The 27,492-nt window shown below is 35.8% G+C and overlaps 1 protein-coding gene across 1 annotated transcript in view; it reads left to right on the top strand.

Moving 5' to 3' along the window:
• The window catches only part of LOC132143356 (uncharacterized), a 110,912-nt gene extending 90,876 nt beyond the window's left edge, over nucleotides 1-20,036 (top strand). Inside the window, exons 5-7 of the mRNA XM_059553498.1 lie at nucleotides 11,990-12,295; nucleotides 13,529-13,789; nucleotides 19,864-20,036. Of these exons, the coding sequence (XP_059409481.1) occupies nucleotides 11,990-12,295; nucleotides 13,529-13,789; nucleotides 19,864-20,021 (725 nt within the window). The 3' untranslated portion in view covers nucleotides 20,022-20,036. The remainder of the gene's footprint in view (nucleotides 1-11,989; nucleotides 12,296-13,528; nucleotides 13,790-19,863) is intronic.
• Nucleotides 20,037-27,492: the final 7,456 nt, after the last annotated feature.

Raw genomic sequence — 27,492 nt, 5'->3', positions numbered from 1 at the left:
AGGGTGGGGCAGAATATCACGTTATAACATTATAATATAACATTGAATATCACGCTGCGTAAACACAAAACCATGTCTGCATGTGATCAGAGAAACAACAAGCGATACTCGACACTGCTCAAAACTCAATATAAAATTTATGCCTTCTTTCTTTGTGTGAACATTTGGGTGGTGTTATGCAAATATTCCCACATAATGACGTAGAGATGTGGGGGCATGTTAGAACGAGGAATTTTAGGGGGGCGTGGACAAGTCTTTTACAAAGAATATCACTTTGGATTTGAGACTTTAGTCTTTGCAAATTTACAGATCTTCTTTATGCACCAAGAGCTTGTAACACTCCAGAGAGAAAGGAACAATTTAAATCCCATCATATGACCCCTTTAAGGAATTCAGCAGTAGCTTACTCTGCTGTATATGTCTGTCTAACTCCTGGATCTTCTTTCTTTTTCACAAATGACACTGAAGGAAAGAAGTATAATGTAGCGTCAAAAGGTAAGCATGTAATAACCCTAACCATAAGATGTAATAAATTGTTATCTATTTATACAAATATTTAACATATTTATGGTATGTTCTCAGTAAAGCTAATGTGATTACGTTTTCTCATCAAGCTACTTTGAAAAACATTATTCTCCCATAAATCATTACTAACTAAACAGTATCTGCTACACCGATATCCAGGTGGTTTAAATTACAGAATTGTGGCTAGTTAAGCAACACACTTCAATTCTAACTTTTTATGACTGTCAGTATAATATAAAAAGTTACATTTCATTATTTTCATAATTCTGCTGCATGCTCTATTAAAGTGAATAATTTTATCACATTATGATGATGATATGTTGACAAATGTCTGTCAACATAATATATAAAAGTTGAATTTCATTGTATGGCTAATTGTTTATTATTTGGTTTATTATAAAGGTGATAAGAAAAAAGAAGGTGCAGTCATCCCCGGTAGGAAAAATAAAAAATAAATAATTACATCGATAGTCCTTTACAAAGATGAAGACTTACCATTTTAACTTAAGTTATATTTATAGTGGACTGTCAATTTCAGTCCTATTGCATGCTCTTTAAAGTGAATAATTTTTCAATATTCAGAAAATGCAGAGCATTCTTATTGAATACCAGTTGTTTTTTAGTTCTGTATGTTGTTTCAGGGTTAGCTACATCTGGGGTCCTCTGAGGCGTTGGCATCATCTCTTCTCGGGTGTTCTGGATCCAGACTGGAGCTTGTGTATGTCCTAGTTACCACAGGATGTAAAGTCCGTGGCAAAAGAGAGAAACAAATAGAGAAATAACTGGCATAGTGTGATGTTTTGTGTTTTGTTTACTTTCATTTGCTCTGTCACCACCCTCCAGCTAAAATACATAGCGACTGGAGGCAAGGACCAATTAAGAGGAGGAGTACGTGTACATATAGAGTGAGGTTTAGAGACTGAGGAAATTCGACTGACCAGAACGTGTGTGATACGTTCCCGTTGGAGGCAGTCCTTACGCGTGGATCTTTCAGAGTATGAGTTTTCAGGAATTGAGAAGAGGAGGTGGTGCTACCTGTTTAGCCTGTTGCTAACGGGCATTTTCTCTTGGCCACCGAATGCCTCTTTGTTAATTCTGGGATTGAACTTGAGTTCCGCACTCTACCCCTAAAAAAAACAGCGACTTGGAGAAAGAGCAAGTCAGGCTGATGTTCCTGAGTTACTTTGGCCACCTGTTCTGCCAGCTTGGTCAGTGTTCGCTTTAATCAGTCACACATACACCTTGCACTCATTTCTGTATAATATATATATATATATATATAAATAGATAGATAGATAGATAGATAGATAGATAGATAGATAGATAGATAGATAGATAGATAGATATAGGTATATTAGATAATATATATATATATATATATATATATATATATATATATATATATATATATATATATATATGTGTGTGTGTGTGTTTGTGTGTGTGTGTGTGTGTGCTCTTTGTTTTGATTTCTGTCTTGTTTTTTTCATTAGTTTACTATTATTTTTGCTGTTATTGGTATTATTATTATTATTATTATTATCATTGTTGTTGTTGTTATTATATTTTTTTTCCTTGAAGTGGAAATGTGTGGATCTAAAAACCTTTCTGTAATATAGTAACGTTACCTTTTTAAACACTGATAAGAATGTATACAACTTTCCTGTTTTCTGTCTTTATTTTTGTATGTAGTGGATGGATTGGTTTGTCTGTTGTGCTATCCGGGATGAATGAAATGAATATACAAATGTGGCAGGTATAGACTTGTCTGGCACCCCGAACAATAATAGGTTTTTTTTTTCTTCTTTTGAGGCTTTCAGTCGGAAAGTCGACTAAAGTCTGCATGCAGTCATCACTAAGAGTAAGGTGTGGTCTGGCGATAAGGACTTTGCGTCATCACACGGATGACCAGGGTTTGGTTCCTGCTTCAGAAGTTTTTGTTTTGGGGTGGGGGTGGGGTGTATTTGATTTGTGTTTGTGACGAGTGGGGCGGGGCCGAGGGATGTGGGAATGAGCGAGGCCGGTGGAGTGATTGGGAAATGAGCGACACCTACGACCCACCACCGGTCTCGAGTCCCACAGAGGAGATGGAAGGATATAAAACTGGAGCGACAAAAGTGAAGGACGAGAGAGGACCAGGCCTGGGCTTTATTTTATGTTTTGGTTTTTATTTGTGCGCATCAGTCGTCCGTGAGGGGCTGATGTGCTGTTTTGTCTTTATTTTGTTATTAAAGTCTTTGTTTGATTGTCCGCCGGTTCCCGCCTCCTTCTTCCCAATGATTACGAAGGTTTTATTATTACAGTGTTATATTTTGAGACTTTGAGACCAGTCAACCACCGTTACAATGTCATGATCTATGGTGTTTTTGCATGTTTTCTAAGTCTTCAAGCAAAATCTTCTTATTTTACTTCCTAGAAAATAACAGCTCTGCTTCTCTAAAAATGTCAGTAGAGTTTGGACAAGAAACGATAACAAAGCAGCAGAATGAGGATTTTTCTTCTTATTGGCTTACAAAATATATTTTGGGCAGTGAGCTTCATATTTATTAAATTGCTTAAATATGGCTAGTTTTAAAGGTTTAAAAATTATTTGTATATTTTCATGAAATAGCCTTCAGTTTAATTGTGTTCACACTTCAGTGGATTGTTCCCCCACCCAAATCTAACTGTCCACATTGTCATGTGCAAATCACTTGGACTTATTTGTTATTTGTTACATGTTCAGCAATCTTTATTGGACTTTTTTTTTCTTTTCTTTTTTTGTGATAGGATATTCTTTGCATTGCATTTTGACCAAATTTAGACCAAATCCTTGACATAAAACTGACTTCCTGAAGCAAGCTGGAGAACTGTGTGTTAAGGTAACAATGATGAGGCATCTCATCTCATGAGGCATCTCCGCGCCCCGTCCAGCAGATGCCGGCCCTGAGGGTGTATTACATTGTATTTTTTCCAAGATGTTGCCATTATATAGAATGCATCAGCTATTTACACTTGCACTTTGTCTTAATTGGTAGTGTCCATTGTCGCATATCATTTTTTCTGGTGTTAGAAATGGCACAAATGAATGTAAAATGGGCCATCTAAATAAGTGTATTACTGTTTGTACCAAGTAAAAATAGAAACAAGTAGCATTTAGTGCAGACAGTAGTGTTGTCAAAAGTACAGACTGCGACACCATTCGGTACTGAAATTTTAAAAAGTCCATTTCTCACTAAGGTTTAAGCAATGTATATCTGTTGAGTGTGTGAACACAATGACCAGTCAGCACGGTTTAAGAATCTGCTCAACAGATTTTTTTTAAGTACCAAATGGTATTACAGTCAGTACTTTTGGTGGAGTTGGTTAAAATAGTTTATCCTTTTGTACTGGAGGAGGAACCTGTCCTTAACTACAGAGAAATAAAATGCTGGAATGGTTAAATTGAATTATCAGCAAAGTATTTTTTTTATTTATTTTTTATTATTACTTTATGTGAAATCTGAAAAAATAAGGGCATACAGTCCTAAACTTTGCTCATGGCTCATGTTTTGAAATTCTTACTTGTGCTTCGAGACTATAACAATAAAGTTTTTGCTACTTTGAAAAAACGTCATTGATTTGTTTTCTTATGAATTATAATACTGTCATTCAAAGAAAAACTGCAAAATATAATTTCAGGTCATTTGTTTTAGTTTGTACAAATGCCATCTGTGTTGATTCAGAAATATCCAGGTTTTTATAATCTTATTCTGTATGGGATTTAAATGCTGAAAATACAGGTCTGAAAGGTTGAAACTAAGTGTTCGAAAACTCAAAATCTTACAAAAAAAAGTTTTGCAAGATCGAAAAATAAGATTTGCAAGCTTGCAAAATGTAAAAAAAATAAAAATATCTCTGCAAACATTATGTTGTTTTTGAGATTTCCTTCTTCAGAACTGCAACATTTTTTTACGATGTTGCGCAAATAATTTTTCAGAGTTTCAAATTTGTCAGTGTTCTCCCACTGTATTAGATTGTTTTCCAGGTTTGAAACCTTGTAAATGTTGATCTGAAAACTGGTGTGCGAATAGGTGAAATTTTTTTTGAAACTCTGAAAACAGAGCTTTGCAGGCTTGCAAAGTGGTAAAAGAAAATTACATCTCTTCAAACGTAATTTTGTTTTTGAGTTTTCCCTCTTCAGAAGTGCAACACTCTTTTTTATGGTGTTGTGCAATCATTTTTTCAGAGTTTCGAATTTGTCACTGTTCTCCCAGTGTATAGTTTGTTTTCAAGATTTGAAACCTTGTAAATAGTGATCTGAAAACTGGTGTGCAAATAGGTGAAAAAAAGTTTTGAAACTTTGAAAACTGAGGTTCGAAAGGGCGAAACTTATTATATTACATTACATTTGCACTCCTATTGCAGACTATTTTTTCAGAGCTGAGTTTACAACACCCACTTTGCGGAGATACGCACACACAGTTGCGAGCTTGCGTCTCACGTGATTTGTGGCAGTGTTGTCACGCAGCTCTGCTCTGAAACTCTGAAACTCAGACTGAGCGAAAATGAAGCTTCGCAACCTCGCAAATAAAAAAAAGCCTGGAGGGAGGGCCTTCTGCTCTTGGCCAATGCTTTGCTGTCTGCTGACGTACAGTCCAATCACAAGTCGTATTTACTGGAAAGGTGGGATTGACAGACTGCTCCGCCAATGACAAAAGCGCACAGGATACGCAAACAGAGGATGCACAGATTTCTGTCCACAAGGCGGTCCCGTCGCGGTCCAGTTCTAAAATAAAGGTTTACCCACTTGTCGCTGAAATTCACCATACAATTGCCAGTAGCTACTGAGTTTACCACTGATAGACCGGCGGTGCATCAGTATACACACTCACCTCACTTTCCTCAGCTGGCGACTCACTTTCCTCACGCAGCGAACGATTCACTTTCCTCACGCAGTGGACCACTGACTCTCTCTTCATGTAGAGACCGAATATTACAATTAAAGTGACTTCAATAGTGCATCCAAAAGAATATTTAGATATTATATTGAAATATTCAGAAAGGTGTACAGTGTATTTTTTACTTTTATTAAAATATTTCAGTAAAATTATAAATAATTGCCTATTACAAATTTATGAATGCATGGTTAACTTTTTTCTGCAATCACTATAGGCTATATGTATTGAGACGTTTTAAAATCTATATTTTGTAAAAATAAACCTGAATTATAATCTTAACATCAAAAGACCTCTAACTCTAGCTTGCTCTATTCTTTTTCTATTCTATCTGTTATCAGTATTTCTTTATTATTTTATTTAAAAGCCTTTGTTACGTGTAAGCTAACTGAGACTTGTTATAGCACTTGTATATTTGTTGTTTTTTATTGCTTCCATTGTCCTCATACGCTGTTTGTGACGGATTGAGAGAGGATAGAGCTGACGGACCGCCTTGTGGACAGAAATCTGTGCATCCTCTGTTTGCGTATCCTGTGCGCTTTTGTTATTGGCGGAGCAGTCTGTCAATCCCACCTTTCCAGTAAATACGACTTGTGATTGGACTGTACGTCAGCAGACAGCAAAGCATTGGCCAAGAGCAGAAGGCCCTCCCTCCAGGCCTTTTTTTATTTGCGAGGTTGCGAAGCTTCATTTTCGCTCAGTCTGAGTTTCAGAGTTTCAGAGCAGAGCTGCGTGACAACACTGCCACAAATCACGTGAGACGCAAGCTCGCAACTGTGTGTGCGTATCTCCGCAAAGTGGGTGTTGTAAACTCAGCTCTGAAAAAATAGTCTGCAATAGGAGTGCAAATGTAATGTAATGTAATAAGTTTCGCCCTTTCGAACCTCAGTTTTCAGAGTTTCAAAACTTGTTTTCACCTATTTGCACACCAGTTTTCAGATCACTATTTACAAGGTTTCAAATCTTGAAAACAAACTATACACTGGGAGAACAGTGACAAATTCGAAACTCTGAAAAAATGATTGCACAACACCATAAAAAAGAGTGTTGCACTTCTGAAGAGGGAAAACTCAAAAACAAAATTACGTTTGAAGAGATGTAATTTTTTTTACCACTTTGCAAGCCTGCAAAGCTCTGTTTTCAGAGTTTCAAAAAAAAATTCACACATTCGCACACCAGTTTTCAAACCTGGAAAACAATCTAATACAGTGGGAGAACACTGACAAATTTGAAACTCTGAAAAATTATTTGCGCAACATCGTAAAAAAATGTTGCAGTTCTGAAGAAGGAAATCTCAAAAACAACATAATGTTTGCAGAGATATTTTTATTTTTTTTTTACATTTTGCAAGCTTGCAAATCTTATTTTTCGATCTTGCAAAACTTTTTTTTGTAAGATTTTGAGTTTTCGAACACTTAGTTTCAACCTTTCAGGCCTGTATTTTCAGTTTTGAATCATGGCAGCATTTAAATCCCATAATTCTGGTGTTTTAAGCGCATTCACAGCCATATCGCTGGATTGATAACCAATTTCCCCAAATTGTCAAGGCCTCAACTTTTAAGAGCCAAATGAGAAACTCCCACAATGCTTGGTCTTTTGCCTTATTGTTAAGTGTGCGGTTTGATTCACTCATAGCTCATTGATGTTGTCATAGTTTAATTTTTTATGTAATGTGTTGATATATTGTATATTATCACTGTTTTGTGCAAAGGTTTTCTATCACTATTTTATATTTATTGTTTTATTTACAGTGTAAAATATTTTTTTATTCTTTCTTTTTTTGGTAAAACTTTAGAATAGGGAACACTTATTCTCTATTAACTAGGACTATTTCCTTAAGAAGTCCTAATTTGCTGATTATTAATTGCAGAGGGGTTTCTCCTGAAGTTCACCATCATCTCCAATGTGTTAAGCGTGTTGAGCTCCAGGTTGTTGAGACTGTACCAGACAGCCAGCTCTTTAACCTCCTCTCTGTAAGCAGATTTGTCCCTGTCCTGAATGAGGCAGACGAGTGTGGTGTCATCTGCAAACTTCACAGCAGTTCAGTCAGTGTACTGTTTGAGTACATGAATTACTCCGGGATATTGGTTTGTTTTATCTCAGAGGGAGTGTCAGCCACATTAAAAAAGTTAACAGCTTAAGTCATTTGTGGATTAATGCGTATTAGAGATGCGAACCGTTTAAAACGATTCAGTTCGATTTGGTGAACTGAATGATTCGTTCGCGAACCGGATATCCAGACTGCTTTGTCTTGAACTCTCTCACAACAGACCCGGAAGAGAAGACAATGCTGAATAAAGTCGTAGTTTTTGCTATTTTTGGACCAAAATGTATTTTCGATGCTTCAAAAAATTCTAACTGACCCTCTGATGTCACATGGACTACTTTGATGATGTTTTTCTTACCTTTCTGGACATGGACAGTATACCGTACACACAGCTTCAATGGAGGGACTGAGAGCTCTCGGACTAAATTTTAAAATATCTGAAACAGTGTTCCAAAAGATAAACGGAGGTCTTACGGGTTTGGAACAACATGAGGGTAAGTTATTAATTACATAATATTGCTATCTGGGTGAACTAACCCTTTAAATCCTGTGCTGACCAGCTGGCCCCCATCTTCACAAAGATCTTCAACAGATCGCTGGAGCTGTGCGAAGTGCCTTCATGCTTCAAACGCTCCACCATCATCCCCATCCCAAAGAAATCCAAAATTACAGGACTAAATGACTACAGGCCTGTGGCTCTAATGTCTGTAGTCATGAAGTCATTTGAAAAACTGGTGCTGGCCCACCTGAAGGACATCACTGGACCCTTGCTGGATCCTCTTCAGTTTGCCTACAGAGCAAACAGGTCTGTGGACGATGCAGTAAACATCGGACTGCATTATGTTCTGCAACACCTAGACAGACCGGGGACCTATGTGAGGATCCTGTTTGTGGACTTCAGCTCTGCCTTCAACACGATCATCCCAAACCTCCTCCTGCCCAAACTAACTCAGCTCTCCGTGCCCACCTCCGTCTGTCAGTGGATCAACAGCTTCCTGACAGACAGGCAGCAGCTAGTGAGGCTGGGAAAATACACATCCAGCACCCGTACAATCAGCACCGGAGCTCCCCAGGGCTGTGTTCTCTCCCCACTGCTCTTCTCCCTGTACACTAATGACTGCACATCTAAGGACCCCTCTGTCACGCTCCTGAAGTTTGCAGATGACACCACACTCATCGGCCTCATTCAGGACGGTGACGAGTCTGCTTACAGACAGGAGGTTAAAGAGCTGGCTGTCTGCTGCACTCTCAACAACCTGGAGCTTAACACGCTCAAAACAGTGGAGATGATCGTGGACTTCAGGAGAAACCCCCCTGCACTCCCCCCACTCACCATCATGAACAGCACTGTGACTGCAGTGGAGTCATTCAGGTTCCTGGGCACCACTATCTCTCAGGACCTGAAGTGGGACATTCACATTGACTCCATTGTGAAAAAGGCCCAGCAGAGGTTGTACTTCCTTCGCCAGCTGAGGAAGTTTAACCTGCCACAGGATCTGCTGAAACAGTTCTACTCCACCATCATCGAATCCATCCTCTGCACTTCAGTAACTGTCTGGTTCAGCTCAGCTTCTAAATCGGACCTCAGAAGACTACAGAGGGTAGTCCGGACTGCTGAGCGAATTATCGGTACAACCCTCCTATCTATTCAAGAACTGTACTTATCCAGAGTGAGCAAAAGGGCTGTTAAAATCACTCTGGACCCCTCACATCCAGCACACTCCCTCTTTGAACTGTTGCCATCTGGTCGACGCTACAGAGCACTGAGCACCAGAACGACCAGACACAGGAACAGTTTCTTCCCTCAGGCAATCCATCTTATGAACAGCTGATAATAACTGTGGGACACACTACACTATTTATATTTATATACACTACACTTTTTATCCAACACACATACTTAGCGTACACGTAAATCTTTTGCACATAATATACATGTACATACATGGAACACACTATACTACTTATATTTATATTTATATACACATACACTTATTTATCCAAACACACATACTTAGCGTACAGTTACAATTTTTCCACATAATATACATGTACATACATAAATGCTCTTTTTAATATACCTGCCATACATTGTCAATTTGTATATTGTCAATCCTTACCCACCTATTTGTATTTTTTTGTATTTTTTATTCCTTATTGTGTTTTTTGTTCTGTCGCTGTTATGTTGCACTGCGGAGCTCTGTCACGAAAACAAATTCCTCGTATGTGTGAACATACCTGGCAATAAAGCTCATTCTGATTCTGATTCTGATTCTGATTCTGACAAAGGGAACCCCCTTTACACAGGCGACGCAAGTAACTAACCTCCAGACTCTGATCTGTACTGGTGTATCTAATATAATTTTAACATTATTGAGGAACTCCATGCGAGGGTTAATTAAGTGATTGATGGTTGTTCATGTCTATGCAATTTCAAGTATTGCTGTAAACTTAGGATTCCACATTTTCATTCTCTTAAACTCATTCTTCCCTAACGTTCTATCTTACTGCAACTTGTATGAATGTGTGTGTGCGTGTGCTTATGTGTTAGATTAGTTTATATGTCTTAGATTTATCTAATAAAGTTTTATCCATGTTGAAAAGAGAAGTATCTTGTGTTTTGTGCTTACAAAACAGATTTGATGTTATACGCAGGGGCGCTGCACAAGATGCCGGGCCCTATGCATAGGCAGTCCTTTAATGTTTAACAAAGAAGTCTCTTTTGCTCATCGAGGCTGCATTTATTTGATCAAAATACAGAAAAAAAACCTTAATCTTGCATACGTAATATTAGAACGTAAAATAATGGTTTCTATTTTAATATCCTTTAATTTATTTATGTGATGCAAAGCAGAATTTACATAATCTATTACTCCAGTATAAAGTGTCACATGATCCTTAAGAAATCATTCTAATATGCTGATTTATTATTTGTTGTGTCCCAGAATCTAGGGGTAATGTGGAGTAACATGAATGAACAACATCACAAACTGAAAGCATAGACTTCCATTTACTATAGGAGCAAACAATTAATTTTCTTTGAACTTTTAAGCCACAATGCCAGCTTCAGAAATAGGCATGAGCCAAAATAACAAACCAAAACTAACTGTTTGTTTAGACACGATCTTGCTTAAAAGAAATATAAAACCAAAAATACATCCCACTTCCCTGTCTAATAAAAAAACCAGGAGAAAATACACTTTTTTCAAAAAGAACCAGTCACCCATTTTCTACAAAAGTGGTTTTACTCTATTTACAGATTAACTTTTAATACAGGAACGTAATGTATTAGAATTATCAATGTTGGCAACAGTTGTGCTGCCAATTTTTCTTATTATATTTTGAAAATCAATACTTTTTTGAGGAATCTTTGATAAATAAAAATAATAAAACAGCATTTATTCAATATATATAAATATTTAAAGCTTTCTTTGCTACCACTTCTCAACAATTTAACACATCCTTGCTGAATAAAAGTTGTAATTTCTTTAAAAAATAGAAAGAATAAAAATGTTAACTTAAAAATTTTACTTTTAAACTGTATATTGTTTGAAAATATTTCTATTTTAAATAAATGCTCTTCTTTTTAACTTTTTCTTCATCAAAAAAATCCTGAAAAAAACTATCACAGGTTCAAAACAAATATTAAGTAGCACAACAGTTTCTAGCAGTGATAATAAATCATCATATTAGAATGATTTCTGAAAGATCTTGTGACACTGACGACTGGAGGAATGATGCTGAAACACAGCTGCACATCACAGAAATAAATTCGATTTTAATGTATATTAAAATAAAAAAAAAACTTTATTTTACATAATTATAACATTTCACAATATAAAAACAAATTATTGTATTTTTGCACAAATAAATGCAAATAAATGCACAAACTTTTGACTGGTAATGTATGTGCTAACATTTAACTTCGACCAGCCACGAGATGGCAGCAAACCGCTGAGCGTCAGTTGAATCTTCGGAACCCCACCTACTTTAAGTTTCTTCATCTGACCGACTTCCTCCTCCACCGTTTTTGTTGTAGATGTCTCTGAGGCGTGTTCTTAGAATATTTTCTAAAAAATCTAAAAGAATAACGCATGAAAGTGTACTTTGACTGAAAAATGTCTCCTCTGAAATACTCGACGACCGTCATCTGCGCTTTATTCATCGCCATCGGAGCTGCTTCTGGTACTCGATATTTCGCTCAACATTTTAGATAGATAATTATATCTACTACAGTCTTTGTCTACACCGCAACAAAACGGGTGTAACGTTAGTTTATAGTTCATGTATATGCCTTGGTTATTTAATTATTACATGACAATAACAATCATAATTATGAGTTTTGTTTATATTTGTACGGTATGTATATTACATATTGTCTGAATATAGTACATTATAGGGTACTTTTTGTTTTCGTGCCTTATGGAAGCTATTAGTAACTATTATACAGAAATGTGCTTGTTGAATGTCGACTAACGTACTCTTTTATTTCACAAACTAGGTCAAGAAGTGAAAGTTTTTGGTGCACTTGGTGGTAGAGTGTCTTTTGGTCCTACCAGCTTAAATCCTCCTGTCAGCAGCATTATATGGAAACACAGAAGCAGCACTGGACCTGTTGTAAAAGCGATTGAATGGGATACTGACGATGGTGAATCGATCCCGCATCCGAGATTCAAAGGCATCACATCTCTTAATAGAATGACTGGACAAATCACTATAACTAAATTAAATATTGAACATGAAGGACTTTATACCATTGACATCAACAGTAAAGAACAGGAACAAAAATACAAATTGTCCCTTATGGGTGAGTGGATATACATTAAAACCTTTACACTGATGCACTTACACTGTTTAACACAGATAGTGTGTGTGATTCTAATATCATACCATGAACGATGCTCCTCCAAATAAACAATATAGTTTACAATTTTTAAGTGATAGACATTTAATGTAGTGCTTATACACTCGCCTAAAGGATTATTAGGAACACCTGTTCAATTTCTCATTAATGCAATTATCTAATCAACCAATCACATGGTAGATGCTTCAGTGAATATAGGGGTGTGGTCCTGGTCAAGACAATATCCTGAACTCCAAACTGAATGTCAGAATGGTAAAGAAAGGTGATTTAAGCAATTTTGAGCGTGGCATGGTTGTTGGTGCCAGACGGCCGGTCTGAGTATTTCACAATCTGCTCAGTTACTGGGATTTTCACACACAACCATTTCTAGGGTTTACAAAGAACGGTGTGAAAGGTAAAAACATCCAGTATGTGGCAGTCCTGTGGGCGAAAATGCCTTGTTGATGCCAGAGGTCAGAGGAGAATGGGCCGACTGATTCAAGCTGATAGAAGAGCAACTTTGACTGAAATAACCACTCGCTACCTGAGCATTGTTTCTGACCATGTCCATCCTTTTATGACCACCATGTACCCATCCTCTGATGGCTACTTCCAGCAGGATAATGCACCATGTCACAAAGCTCGAATCATTTCAAATTGGTTTCTTGAACATGACAATGAGTTCACTTTACTAAAATGGCCCCCACAGTCACCAGATCTCAACCCAATAGAGCATCTTTGGGATGTGGTGGAACGGGAGCTTCGTGCCCTGGATGTGCATCCCACAAATCTCCATCAACTGCAAGATGCTATCCTATCAATATGGGCCAACATTTCTAAAGAATGCTTTCAGCATCTTGTTGAATCAATGCCACATAGAATTAAGGCAGTTCTGAAGGCGAAAGGGGGTCAAACACAGTATTAGTATGGTGTTCCTAATAATCCTTTAGGTGAGTGGATATCATTGCTCTTTTGGTGTTTTTGATTGCTTCCGTTGTCCTCATTTGTAAGTCACTTTGGATAAAAGTGTCTGCTAAATGACTCAAATGTAAATGTAATATAAAATTTTATGTATTATTACCATAGCGTTGTACTGTAACAAGACTTTTTTTAAAGGTAGTATTGTTGTTTTACATTTCATTTATTTATTTTTTTCTGTGGACTGCAACTTAATGTTTTTAATCATTTATTTCACAGATCCGGTCCCCAAACCTGAGATAGAAATAGATAGGTCAGATAAAACGTCTGATTTTGTGTATTTAATCTGCAAGTACAGTGAAACGATCATCTGGAATAATTCTGCTGGAGAAATACTGGATGTAAAAGATCACCTTCCGAAAGGAAAGTTCATCACAGTTCATAAAAATGGACATCCAGACGACTACTACACATGCACACTCAAGAATGAAGTGAGTGAGAAAACTAGTGATCCGGTCTTAAGGAGAGATCTGTTTGAAGGTAAGACCGTGATTTACTTAAACACTACTTACTGTAGTTACAAACTATACACTATACTACCTACATCATGCAACGTCAACTGGCGGCCCGCGGGCCAAATCCGGCCCGCCAGAGATTTCCATCCGGCCCCCAGAATAATACTGAATTCAGGAATAGCCTTGTAAGAGGAAAAGGTTTAGGGCTGGTCCGAATACCATTTTTTGAGCTTCGAAGCTTCGGTAGTAATTAACATTTTTCTCTCTAATAAATGCAGGAATCTGTGTCTGTATGTCCGTTTGCATTTTTTTTATTTCGAGAACCGTTCATCCAATCGGCTTCACAAGGGAGTGCAGTGTCGCATTTGGTGCAATATAGATGGACACGCAAGAAGCGACACATTCAGAATTAATTAACTTTTAGTAAACTACAATCAGAACAGCGCGAGCTGGAAGCGGCGCACCTCACGCGGGCAGGGCTTAAGCCTTGTTTATACTTTCGCCTGGCTCCGCAGCGCGAGTCTCCGCAGACTGCGCGCACCTCCGCAAACGGACGAGGCGTTTATACTTGACGCGCTCGCCGTTGTACTATTTTTTTAACCGACAGGGGGCGACTCGGAGTAATTCTCCTCTAAACCACCTGGAATCGGCGGCGAAGAAGTAGTTTGCCGGAACAACAACACTGAGAACATGGCGCCTCTGGCTCTGGACGTGCTGAATGCTGAAGAAGAGTTGTTGTGTTTGTTGATGTTAACTAAAAGACAAAATGCAAAAAGTGTTACAGTGCATCATATAATTACGTCAGAACAAAACGAAATTAAATTACCCCCCCCCCCCAAAATGTGAGTAATACCTTGTTTTTCTTTTAAAAGAGAAAAAGTAATTAAACAAAAATATTGCTCACCTCAACTTCCACATTGGAATCGGTTTCACGGTGCTTTACGAACTGGAACAGCCAACCAAGTTCGTTTAATATCGAAGGATTGTTCTTGTATCCACCTGAGTCACCACTTCTTCCATGGACTTTTTTCTTTGCTTTGACAAACTTGTCTCTCAGACTTTTCCATACTTTTAGACAAAAAACTTCTTCCTTCCCCAACGTCTTTGCAATTTCTCTCCAGGAATTCTGTGCCATCTGGCTGTCTCTGTGGTCCCGCATGGAGGGATCATAAATATAGAATATAGAATCTAAATTAATCTCGTTTTTAATTTAACTTAATTTCGTTTTTTCTTTATTTAAATTTCTTTTTTTTTTCTTTTTTTAAATGTCGTTTTTTCTTTATTTAAAATTAGTTTATTCTTATTTAAATTTCGTTTTTTCTTTAATTTAAATGTATTAGCATTTTTACCCATTATTATTTATCTGATAAATAATAACGGGTAAAAATGCTAATACATTTTGTTTCTATTATTCTATTTTCCACAATGTCAAAGCAACAAAACACAAGCTCAGACATGCACTTCGGTCCATACATACTCCGCTGTTCTGCGCTCTAGCCAGAGAACACTCCCGTTGCTGGAACACGCGTCGGTTCTATTTCTAGCATGCACGCGTTTTCCGCGTGGCTCGAGCGCGCCTGAGACGCGTGTCTCAGTGTGCAAACTCCAACCTGTTAAATGGGAGCTGAAATAAAAAACGGACACGCCACGCAGCTGAGACGCTCACACAGCCAGTGTGTTGCCGGAGAATGAGAACAGTTTCGCGGGGGGGTCCCAGATGTGCAAAAAAATACAATAAAAATAATAATAATATTCGAATGTCAAATTTTCAAATCGAATACCAACCCACCGAATGAATATTCGGGTTCAGTTCCATATTTATTTATTTTTAAATCTAACGAGAAAAAAAGCAAATGAGGCACGCAGGTAGAGCATTTCTAACAGGCACTATATGAATAGGTAATTATCAGTCCATTCTTCATTAAAACTAAGGTTCTCTGAATCAACTTTTCGCTTAAGGCTCTTTGAGAGTGCCATTTTTTCATTTAAATATATTCAGAAGGCCTTTGTTCTAGTGTTCTCCACAAACTACGACCTCCATGTGACTGTGATGGACAGCTTGACAGCCTCACAAATATGAAGCATAAAATATCGCTATCGCCCCCTGGTGGCTCGCTGCAGTACAGGTAATATGTAAAAAAAAATAACATAAATTAGGAATTAGAATTAGTATATCAAATAATAACATATTAGGATACAATTCGAATTGTATTTTATATTACGAGTATCTGGCCCTTACAGTGTCTGCCGAGAAAAATTCTGGCCCTTTGACAAATATAGTTGATGACCCCTGACCTACATCACGCTTAAACATATCTGTATGTTATTGCATTGGAATAAAAAATAAATAGAATAAAAATCAAAGCAAATTTTGCAAATATTACACAAAAATTTTGCAAAAGGACGTTGTGGTACACATTCTTGTGATTCATTTTGATTTTTAAATCTCTCAGTTGCTGTCATACAACCAAGGATGATATCAGTGGGAAATATTACTTACTGGTTTTCATGCTATAGTATGTTTTTACCAGAGAGCCGGAAAGTTGTTATAAAGGCTTTTATTTGTATTTAAGTGTTTTTTAAGTTTAACTTAAATGTCCATAAACTTTTACTACTGAACAAACATGGAAATGGACACTGATGTCATATATATACACACACACACATATACACATATATAAATGCAATGTATTTATCTGCATACTAGAGGACCTTTATAGATAAATTAGTGTCTGATCCCCCACTATGTTTTGGTAGAGTAATACTTTTTTGATAATTTTGAAATGGGAAACTACCTCATCAGTCAGTTAAATAAAATAACTGCTCTTGAGCCCTTTGTCACTTGTCACTTTACTCAGACTTAATAAGGTATTTTTTAATAAGTGATTTTTTTTGTACTAAAAATCTTTTATCTGCACTGTTGTTCACTTCATTGATTTGCACTATATCTGTCATTTGCCTTGCGCTGCTTTATTTAACTTTATTTTTAATTTTATTATATGCCTTTTTGTTTTTACATTCCCTTATTGTATAGTTGTATCTAACATTTAAAGCCTAAAAAATCTAGATCAAATATAAAATGTAATGTTATCTGTATGCACCGGGGTCTGAGAGTAACGCCATTTCGATTCTCTGTATGTATGTACTGTACATGTGGAAATTGACAATAAAGCAGACTTGAACTTGGAAAACACATTTGTTAGACTGACTCGCAACCCCTTTAACTTTCAAATATATATATATATATATATATATAAGTATCTCCTCCTTAACAAGCAGACATTCATTTGATCCAAAGTACAGAAAAAAAAAAACAGTAAAACTTTGATATATTTTTACTATTTAAAATAACTATTTTCTATTTGAATATATTTAAAAATTATTCCTGTGATTTAAACTGACCCCAAGCTTTTGAATGGTATTTAGTTCAGATAAATGCTAATATTTGGATCTATTCATCAAAGAATCCTAAAAAAAATGAAGTACTGTAACTTTTAAATATTGATAATAAAATTAAAATTTATATTAAAATAAAAATTTATAATTTATATTTTCATGAACTTTGATCTTCAGTTCTCTCCATAGATTTTCTGTGGGATTTAGGTCAGGTGATTGACTGGGCCATTCAAACAACTTCATTTTCTTTCTTTGAAACCACTTCATTGTTTCCTTGGCCTTGTGTTTGGGATCATTGTCTTGCTGAAATGTCCTACCTCTTTTCATTTTCTGGTAGATAGCAGCAGATTTTTATCCAGAATGTCCCTGTACATTTCTCCATTCATCCTGCATTCAATAACATGAAGTAGGGTTGTGCCGATAGACTATAATATCGCGTATCAACGATAGTCAGAGATATTGACATAAGCAGATTTCTCTGTCGATAATCAAGATGATATTAGGCTCATTTTCCTATTAATGTATTAGATTATTATAATAATAATAACTATTATTTTTATTAGGCTGCTTATTAAAATAAAACTGCCCAGCTATTTAATTTCAGAATCGCATTTCACACACACACACACAGCGCGTGCGAGCGCAGGAGGATTAGAGCCTGTAGTCACTGAAACTGTCCGCCTAGACTCTGATAACTCGTTAAATCCATGAAATGAAAGAGAGAAAACGAGGAGTTGGTGTCCCACACATTTAATGGCTGCTACACGACAACACACTCTTCTCATACATGACAGATTAACTCTTTCTTGGCGTTACAAATAAAGTAAAGACAAAATATTAACAAGGCGGCAGAGCGAACTTATCCACAGTGGTCCTCACGTAGTCCTTCTATTAGACTTATCACTTATAACACTCACTATGTGGTGATGACGTAGAAGGACTACGTGAGAACCACTATGGATAAGTTTGCTCTGCAGCCTTGTTATTATTTTCATGCACTCCGCACTATATATAATGTGATGCATGCAAAATACAGAGTTTTGGCCGTTACTAAGGCCTATATATGTGCACTATTTTAAACGAGCCCTCACTGAGTTTAATGCCACAGTTATGTTAGAATGCATCTCATTCTTGTTTCTGTTGCAGTGCGTCGAGCTCGTCATGAGGCGCACGGTCCGGAGCGCTGTATGACTGATGCATCAGTTCAATTCAACTTTACTCCAAATATATCAACTTACCTGTTTTAAATACTTTATATTTAACTTGTTGGTTTATGCCCAATATTAGTGTTAAACTGTTGGACTTTAAATGAAATGTAACATTGATTTTCACCGTTGACTGATTATGCAGAACATTTAGACTGATAACCTCCGTGCGCAGATGCGGCAAATTGTCACAGGACGCACAATATGACAGTTGTGTCCGACTATATATAAGAATGTAGCGGTTTCAATACAGTATTTTTATATTTAACATTAGTTTATCAGTATGTTTTAAAGTATATTTTTTTCAATAATTGGTGATTCCATAGGCTCTCTCACGCACCTGGACGGTTTAAAACACAAGAACAAAGAGTCTCTCTCTTGCTCCACACATGCACGATAAGATCGTGTATCGTCGATCTCACGGGCTGACGATATGACGATTTGAAAAATGACCATATCGCCCAACACTACCATGAAGTCTGCCAGTACCCCTTGCTGAAAAGCAGCCCCAAACCATGATGCTTCCACCGCCAAACTTAACTGTTGGTATGGTGTTCTTGGGGTTGTGAGCAGTGCCATTTCTTCTCCAAACATGGGGTTTATAATGACTGCCAAAAAGTTCAATTTTGCTTTCATTTGACCATACTATAGTCTCCCAATAATCCACAGGCTTTTTGAAAAATGCTCTTTTGCAAATTTTAACCGAGCCTCAGCATGCTTTTTCAGCAATGGAGTATTTCGTGGTGAGCGTGCATGGATGCCATGGCGGTTCAGTGCATTGCTTATAGTTTTCTTTGAAACAACAGTACCTGCTGATGCAAAGTCTTCTTGAAGTACTGCCCGAGTGGTTCTTGGCTCTTGGAGAACTCTTCTGATTATTCTTTGAACTCCTCGGACAGGGATCTTACCTGGAGCACCTGATCGTGGCCGGTTTATGGTGAACTGATGCTCTTTCCATTTCCGGATAATGGCCCCCACAGTGCTCACAGGAACATTCAGCATTCTGGAAATGTGCCTATAACCATTCCCATCAAAATGCTTTTCAACGATAAGATTGCGAAGATCTTGAGAGAGTTCTTTGCTTTTACCCATCATGAAGTCTTTCCTGTGTGCCTCCTGGGTAATGAAAAGCCTATATAGGCCATCAATTAGGACAAAAGCAGCTGATATCAATTAGTACTGATGGGGGGCAGGGTTTCTCTTTCAATACGGACAGATTTCAGGTGATCTCCTGGCTTTCTATGCCATTTTGCACCTTGTTATCTTCATGTGTTCAATACTTATTCCCTGTGTCATTTTACTTTATTTATTATGACTCAAATTTCTTTGTATGAATTCAATATTTGGCTTGATGGCTACATCTGGTGGAATTTTTTTGTCAATAGCTTAGAAATCCCTTTACTGATAAAAATGCTGATGTGTCAAATACTCACTTTCCCCACTGTATGTTATGTATAAGTTATTTATTATGTTTATTCCTCATGTTCTTTTCCTTCAGAGAGTGGACTTTGGTGGATAGCTCTCATCATCATCCCAATCTTGATACTGGCTCTCTTTGTTCTCCTGTATAAGGTCTGGTCAAGATTTCATAGTAAGTTATCTATTGTGTTATTTTCTTTTAAGATATGGGTTTCTTGCTCTTATCATGTTTTTTAAGGAGTTTAAAATACCGTCTATAAACTTGTACCCAGTGTATACAGTAGTAATGTACAGCAGTGGCCAAAAAGTGATGTCCAGCATAGGAAGAATGATATCTTTACCCTTTAATCAAACATATTAATGTTGATGTAGATTTTCTAAGTGTATTGTGTAGTTGTTTAATTGTTTAATTAAACTTGTAGGGTTATTTAAAGCAAATAGTGTGAATGTTCCCTCTGGACATCACTTTTGGCTGCTACTGTATCTCTGTATGCTTTATGATTACTGTGAAAGTGTATTTTGAAGGCAGATTAAATTAATATATATACTTCTAGTGGTGTTAATGCAGGAAAATGTAGATGAGTACGGAGTGATATTCTACACTAGAATAATAGTTTTATAATTTGCCCCTAAAGCATTTTAAGATAGTATATTTCAAGCATGCTCTCAAATTAGTTGCTAAATGTTAATTTTGTGTAACTAGACCTAATAATCTTGAACGTATGTTCATTATTTCTTCTGATAGATGCATACTATGCTCAAGTTCAGTGTATAGTGACATAAAATGAACAAAGTGGGACATTTCAAACATTAACTGCTTTTCATATTTTTTTTAGGCCATTATATTTTGTAATTAAAGGGGTCATATGACGTTGCTAAAAACAACATTATTTGGTGTAATTTAATGTTTATGCAGTTTAAGGTAAAAAAAACAAACACGTTATTTTCCACACAATGTGCATTATTACTGCTTCTCTATGCCCCGAATTTATGAAACGCGTCGATTTTTACAAAGCTCATTGGTCTGAGAAGCGAGGTGTGCTCTGATTGGCCAGCTATCAAGTGCATTGTGATTGGCTGAATACTGTGTGAAGAAAAAGTTACGCCCCTTAACATATTGTTCAGTCGTGTGTCCCACAGTGACGAGACAAATTCTATAAAACCCATTTAAAACAAGGCATTCGTTGCATCCAGTGGGAACATAATTACTGATTATAATGACTTTGACTGTGTTTTTATGCATCGTGTTGCGTATCATTCTGCGTAAATATAAAACCATGCCTGCATTTGTGATCAGAGGAACGACAAACAACAAGCGCTACTCTACACTGCTCAAAAGTCAATATAAAAAAATGTACTTACAGGCAGTGAGTCAGAAGCGCCAGACTGTCCTTGCAAATTTGGAATTGCCCAACTTTATAGGAATAGTCTTTGATCACAGACCCATTGTAGGCGGCAACAGCAAGAATAAAAGTTACGCCTTCTTTCTTTGTGTTAACATTTGGGTGGCATTATGCAACTCTTTCCACATAGTGAGGTAGACATGTGGGGGCGTGTTAAAATGAGCCGTTTAGAGGGGCGTGCACAAGTCTTAAGTTATATAAAGAATATCTCTTTGGATTTGAGACTTTAGTCTTTGCAAATTTACAGATCTCCGTTATGCACCAAGAACTTGTAACACTTCAAAGATAAAGGAAAATTTTAAATTGCATCATATGACCCCTTTAAGGAATGCAGCAGTAGGTTGACCTGCTCTATATGTCTGTGTAACTCCTGGATTTTCTTTCTTTTTCACAAATGACACTGAAGGAGAGCAGTTTAATCCACCATCAACAGGTAAGCATGTAATAACCCTAACCTTAAGATGTAATAAATTGTCATCTCTTTACAAATATTTAACATATCTATGTTACGTTTTCAGTAAAGCTATCGTGATTGATTGTTTTCTCCTCAAGCTACTTTGAAAAACATTATTCTCCCATAAATCATCACTAACTAAACAGTATCTGCTACACCGATATTCAGGTGGTTTAAATTACAGAATTGTGGCTAGTTAAGCAACACACTTAACAATTTCTCTTAAGTTATATCTACAGTGGACTGTCAATTATAGTTTTGCGGCATCTTTTAATTTGAATAATTTCTTCACATTATGATGATGATGAGAAACTTGGGGGAAAAAATACTTTATAATACTATATATAGTAAGTATATATAATACTTATAATAATTTTCTGAATATGTTGTTGTTGTTTTTGACACTCTTAGTGCTTAGCAGTCCTTGACTCTTGTTTGTTCATATTTGTGATTTTAATGGTCAGTATGTCTCTGATTACAGACCAGGAAAATGTCTATGAGAATATTTCAGATGTGACACAAAGTCAGAATCAGTGATGGTAAGATAATTGCACATGAATGAGTTTCTGAATTTCTCTCATTCATAATCAAAGTTCAGTATTATTATTTTTTATTAAGATCAAAATCTAGCTCTTATTAGGTCAGCATGTTATTCAGTACATTGTTCCTGTTTTTGAACATTTTCTGAATGCAAAATCTTCTTATTTTACTTCCTAGAAAATAACAGCTCTTTATAATTTTTCTGTTAATCTGTTATTTTTTTATTCTTATTTGTTATTTTAATCATGGCATATTCTTGGCATTGCATTTTGAATGGAAAGTAGGATTAAGAATCTCCAACGACAACTGGCAGTGATACATTTGCTACAAGTTCCTGCACTTCAGCATCTGTATATTTATTTCTGATCATTATACTTGCTAAATAAGTTGAAACAATGTTTACAGTGTGTTACACAGCATTCTAAATCATGGTGGGTGAGGGTGTTTTCGAAAATGTCTGGCCAACCAGTGTCTACTTGGGTTATTACAGTTGTGCTGGTTAGACCCTTAGGAGCAAATTTGGTTCTCAAGACAAGGCAGTGCCGTACAAGGCAGTACGGTACTGAATTCACACCAGGTTCTTGTGGTGCGAAAATGCCCAAAAGTGGGCAGTTCCACAATTAGTTCTGGTACTATGAAAAAGTTCCTGCGGTGTGAAAGGCCCTTCCTGACTTCCTGAAACAAGCTGGAGAACTATGTGTTAAGGTAATAATGATGAGGCATCTGTGTGCCACTTTTGAGAGCAGCAGCTTCCGTACTATGTTGTACATGAAAAACAGTATGTAATGTAGGGTACACATTTCTCATGAAGATGTATGTGTTTAATATCTGTTGAGTGTGTGAACACAATGACTGATCAGCATGGTTTAAGAATCTGCTCAACAGCAGTGCTTTCTTCGCAGGAAATGGACAGGGGATTTGCGGTTATTTTTTTTTTATTCATTTTTTTACCAAATGGTATCGCGGTCAGTACTGTTGACAGCCCTAGCAGATAGTAATGTGTGATTAAGGGTATAATGCTGTTTGTTATAAAGATTAAAAACTGAGCACTGGAGAGTGGAGTTGGTAAAAAATAGTTAGTAAGTTAGTAAAAATAGTAAGAACTTGTCCTTTGCTACTGAGGAATGAAATGCTGGTTAGAAGAGTTAAATTGAATGATCAGCAGAGTGTTTAATTTTTTTTTTTTTTTTTTATGTGAAATCTGAAAGAATAATGACATACAATGCTAAACTTTGCTGATGGCTTCATTGTTTTGAAATTCTTACGTGTGCTTTCAGACTGTAAGAATTCTGTTTTTGCTACTTTGACAAATTAATTTTTATTTATTTATTTATTTTTTACTTTATGAATTTTAACATTGTCATTCAAAGAAAAACTGGAAAATTTCATTTTAGGTAATTTGTTGCAGTTTATGCAAATGTCATCTGTGTTGATTCAGAAATATCAGGGTTTTTATAATCCAATTGAAAAACCAATTTAATTTTTTTTCTCTTTTATATTCCTGTGTTTCGATGTCAGATGTGTTGTGTTTTTCATTCTGGTGTTTTAAGCGCATTCACTGCCATGTCTGTGGCATGATGTTACATTTCCCATTTCAAGGCCTCAGCTTTTTAGAGTCAAATGAGAAACTCCCGCATTGCTTGTCAAGGGTGCTGTTTGAGTCACTAATAGCCCATAGATTTTTTATTTAATGTGTTCTCATATATTGTATATTAGCACTGCTTTATGCAAACTTTTTTTAACTATTTTATATCTATTATTTTATTTACAATGTAAAGTGTAAAATATTCTTCTTTTTTTTGGTAAAACTATAGGGAATAGGGAACACTTATTCTCTATTAACTATGACTTTTTCCTCAAATTAAACCAAGAAACCCTCAAATAAAGTTTTAACTTTTTTTTTATTTTTATTTTTTTTTATAATACAAGCACCATCAATGCTTGTCTTTTTAATGTTGGTTGTTTTTGAAACCTACAATAGAGCACTTTCTCTGGGGTGACATTACTTAACTTTTATTTGCCAGAATCTGAAAGTGCCTTAACAACTGATCACATTGACCATGAGGATCTCAGTTTGAAGTATTGAAATATGTCTTTGACAGAGAGAGTGTGGACTTCCTCTTTGTGGTTTTTGTAAGATACATACGTTTATTTGTGTATTTTGAGACTTGTATTTGAATGAATAAAAATTGCATGAGCTTCATCCCTAAATGGTATTAAACCTTGTTGCTGTTTATTTTCTGTTTCAAAAAAGGAACTGCATAGAAACACAACCATTTCTTAAATAGGGTTTAAAATAGAATTAAGGAAGCTCTCGGGTCACCATTGTGCTCTATTGTGGCAATGAACATAAACCATTTACATGAACTCTTGTAAACTATCTCTGCTGTCAGTGTTATTTGGATCATAAAGATGGGTTGTACAATTATTATATTCTGCAATGACAATTTAAATTTAGTTTAGTTATTTTTTTTTACAGTATTCTTTTAATGTGTGAAGAAAGAAGTAAATGTTTTTGCCATTATTTTAAAATGTGTTTTTGCTAATGTAATGTAAATCCCTATTCAGCCATATCCAGCCATAACTAATAAAGAATTACTGAAGAAGTAACAGGTGATTATTTATTAACACTTAACTCACTACTGTTAACTACAAAGGAAAATGTGTTAACTAATCAGTATGTAATATAATTATATGATTTTGTTAAGTAACAAGCTAATCAATAAAGGTTTTTTTTTCTCTTTCATACCTCCTGAAGAACTACTATTAATTATCTACTAATAAGTTTCAAGAAATATAACTACTACTGAGCAGTTGCCTAGGGAGCAAAATGAATGGGGGCGCTGCACGAAAGTCTTTTTTTTTTTTTTTTTGTCGGAAGTCATGTCATGACTCATGACGTAAATATAATACATCATTCTAACACATTCATTATGCATGGCGCATGCAGTTAAAATAGTTTTGCCATTTATGTGCTCTTAAAATATAAGGCCATTTTATTTTTATGAACTTTTTACCTGCATGCAGACAGCCTACATTAGGGTACAGTCCAATTATTTGGAGCATCCCTTTGTTTGTCGCTTATTTTCTTTAAGAATAAACTATTTTCTTAAAGAATATAATATATTAATAATCACAATTTATTTAATACTTATGTTAATACTTATCAGTAGCCTATGCAAAACTATGTGCAGCACATTTTGCTTTGGACAGCGAGCTTCCTCAATCTCATTCAGTTTAATGCCGGATTCGCACAAAGATTATTCTTGAAAGATGGAGCAGTTCCCTCTTTGTCTGGAGAAGGCGTTGTTTATGGATCACAATGTAAGTTTATTTTACTATTTAAGTTGGTGCGTTTAACAGTTTCTGTAACGTATTTATTACACAAAGGGTAATACCTAAAAATAGAATTATTTTTTATAGTCTCAATAAAAAATGTTTACTAAATTTGGGCTATTGTTGTTTACTTAGAATATATATATATATATATATATATAAATATATATATATATATATATTAAAATATATATATATATTAAATCAACCCTTTCACGCGTAAGTTCATATATTTTAAATGACCCCTTGTTTCCATGGCGACGCGTCATGATTGTAACGTGACACACCGCAGCCACTAACAGATGAATCTCTATTCGTTTTATTTAGTTTTTCATTTTTTATTAAAATATATACACAAACTTGCTTACCATGTCAACTATCTGATATTCCGATTCTTCGTTTAAAAACCTTTATAAATTATCTTGATCTATAACGAGATGAGCGCTGCAGTTCAGAGTCCTGTCAGCCGGATTTAACGTACAGCATTTGAATTCCCCAGTTTCTCCCGAAATACATGAAAGTAAGTGGCTGTTGAACTGGACGAAGAATAGAGTAAACTTTATTGTTCTGCTATGTGTGTCTGATATATGAATAAAACACGTCGGCAAATTACATTTGATTAGATAGTTTTTGCTGCTTCCATAGACATCAGTGTGTATTTTACAAACTACCAATGTATTGTTTTACTAGTGATTATGTATATTTAAATGTATGAAACCTAAAATAAACATTATATGGTTGAAAACACTGCATATTAATGAGCGCGTCCGTCTCTGGCTCAGTGCCAGAGAAGGGTCTGTCTGCAGACTGCAAGACGGGGGCGTAACTTGAAGTGGGCGTAACTTGAAGTAGGAGGCGTAACTTGAAGTTGTTCAAATCACACAGAACCACGCGAGACCTTTGTCGGGATGCGTTCGAAACCGCATACCCTTTAATTAGGCACTTAATTTCAATAAGTACTAACTTAACGAGCGCTAAAAGAGTACATACTCTACAGCCTAAATGCGTATGTATGAAGTATGAATGCAAATTGTATATCACCATCCGCTATGTTGATCATGTGAACTACAAAGTTAAAACAAGCACAAAAACGTAAAAGACATAAGTGACAGGTTTAATTAATGTATTTGTAATTATCTTGATAATGAAGAACATGTTTCAGAAACGGCTGCCTTTTTATTTTGTGATTGTAGTAGGCTATAGCCAATACTGTTGATTTTAATTTTTTAATATTTTTAACTCCACTAATGTGACCAAGTGTTATCCTTAAAGCATTTTTTTTTATAATTTGAAAACCCAAAATCATTTCTCATCATCTCTTGAATATTTTTTCAATTATGTTACGTGAAAAATGTTTTTCTTGTATAGCATCTCATACTATGATGAAAACATGATTTTTTATTTACTGTTTTATGGCATTATGATTGTTTACTGTTAGATACAACCGTCTTACCATGATCTTTTATGAAATAATTTGGCAATAACAATAAAAAAAGAGGGTCAGGTGCACAAACACCTCACAGCGACTCTGCGATATCTGCACAAAGGGTACTTCGATCAGCTGCTTGAAGATCTCAGCTTTGCAGAAGACTGTTGATTTGACACTCTAAAAATGTAAGTATTACTACTCGAAAATTAACATTACCCCATAATGAATTGCATCTTTCGCCCACCCCAACACTTACCATGCAATAATAAGGATAAATGCCAACCAATAATTATATAATTTATTTTCTTAAAATTACATTTTAGTAAAAGAAGCCAAATGTATATTCTTTTGTGACACCGCTATACATGAATATATACTAGTTAAATAAATGCAGTCGATGTGAATACATCCATTTTCAGTCGAGCAATTAATACATGAATGGATCAAATATTTATATGTTATTTACTGACAACAAAAAACATGTCTAAATGATTAAAATAATGTATAAAAGTTAGCATCACAATAAATGCATACATGTACAAGTCA

This window comes from Carassius carassius, chromosome 7, assembly GCF_963082965.1.
Source record: "Carassius carassius chromosome 7, fCarCar2.1, whole genome shotgun sequence".
NCBI classification, from domain to species: domain Eukaryota; kingdom Metazoa; phylum Chordata; class Actinopteri; order Cypriniformes; family Cyprinidae; genus Carassius; species Carassius carassius.
This window is presented reverse-complemented; position numbering and strand designations above follow the sequence as displayed.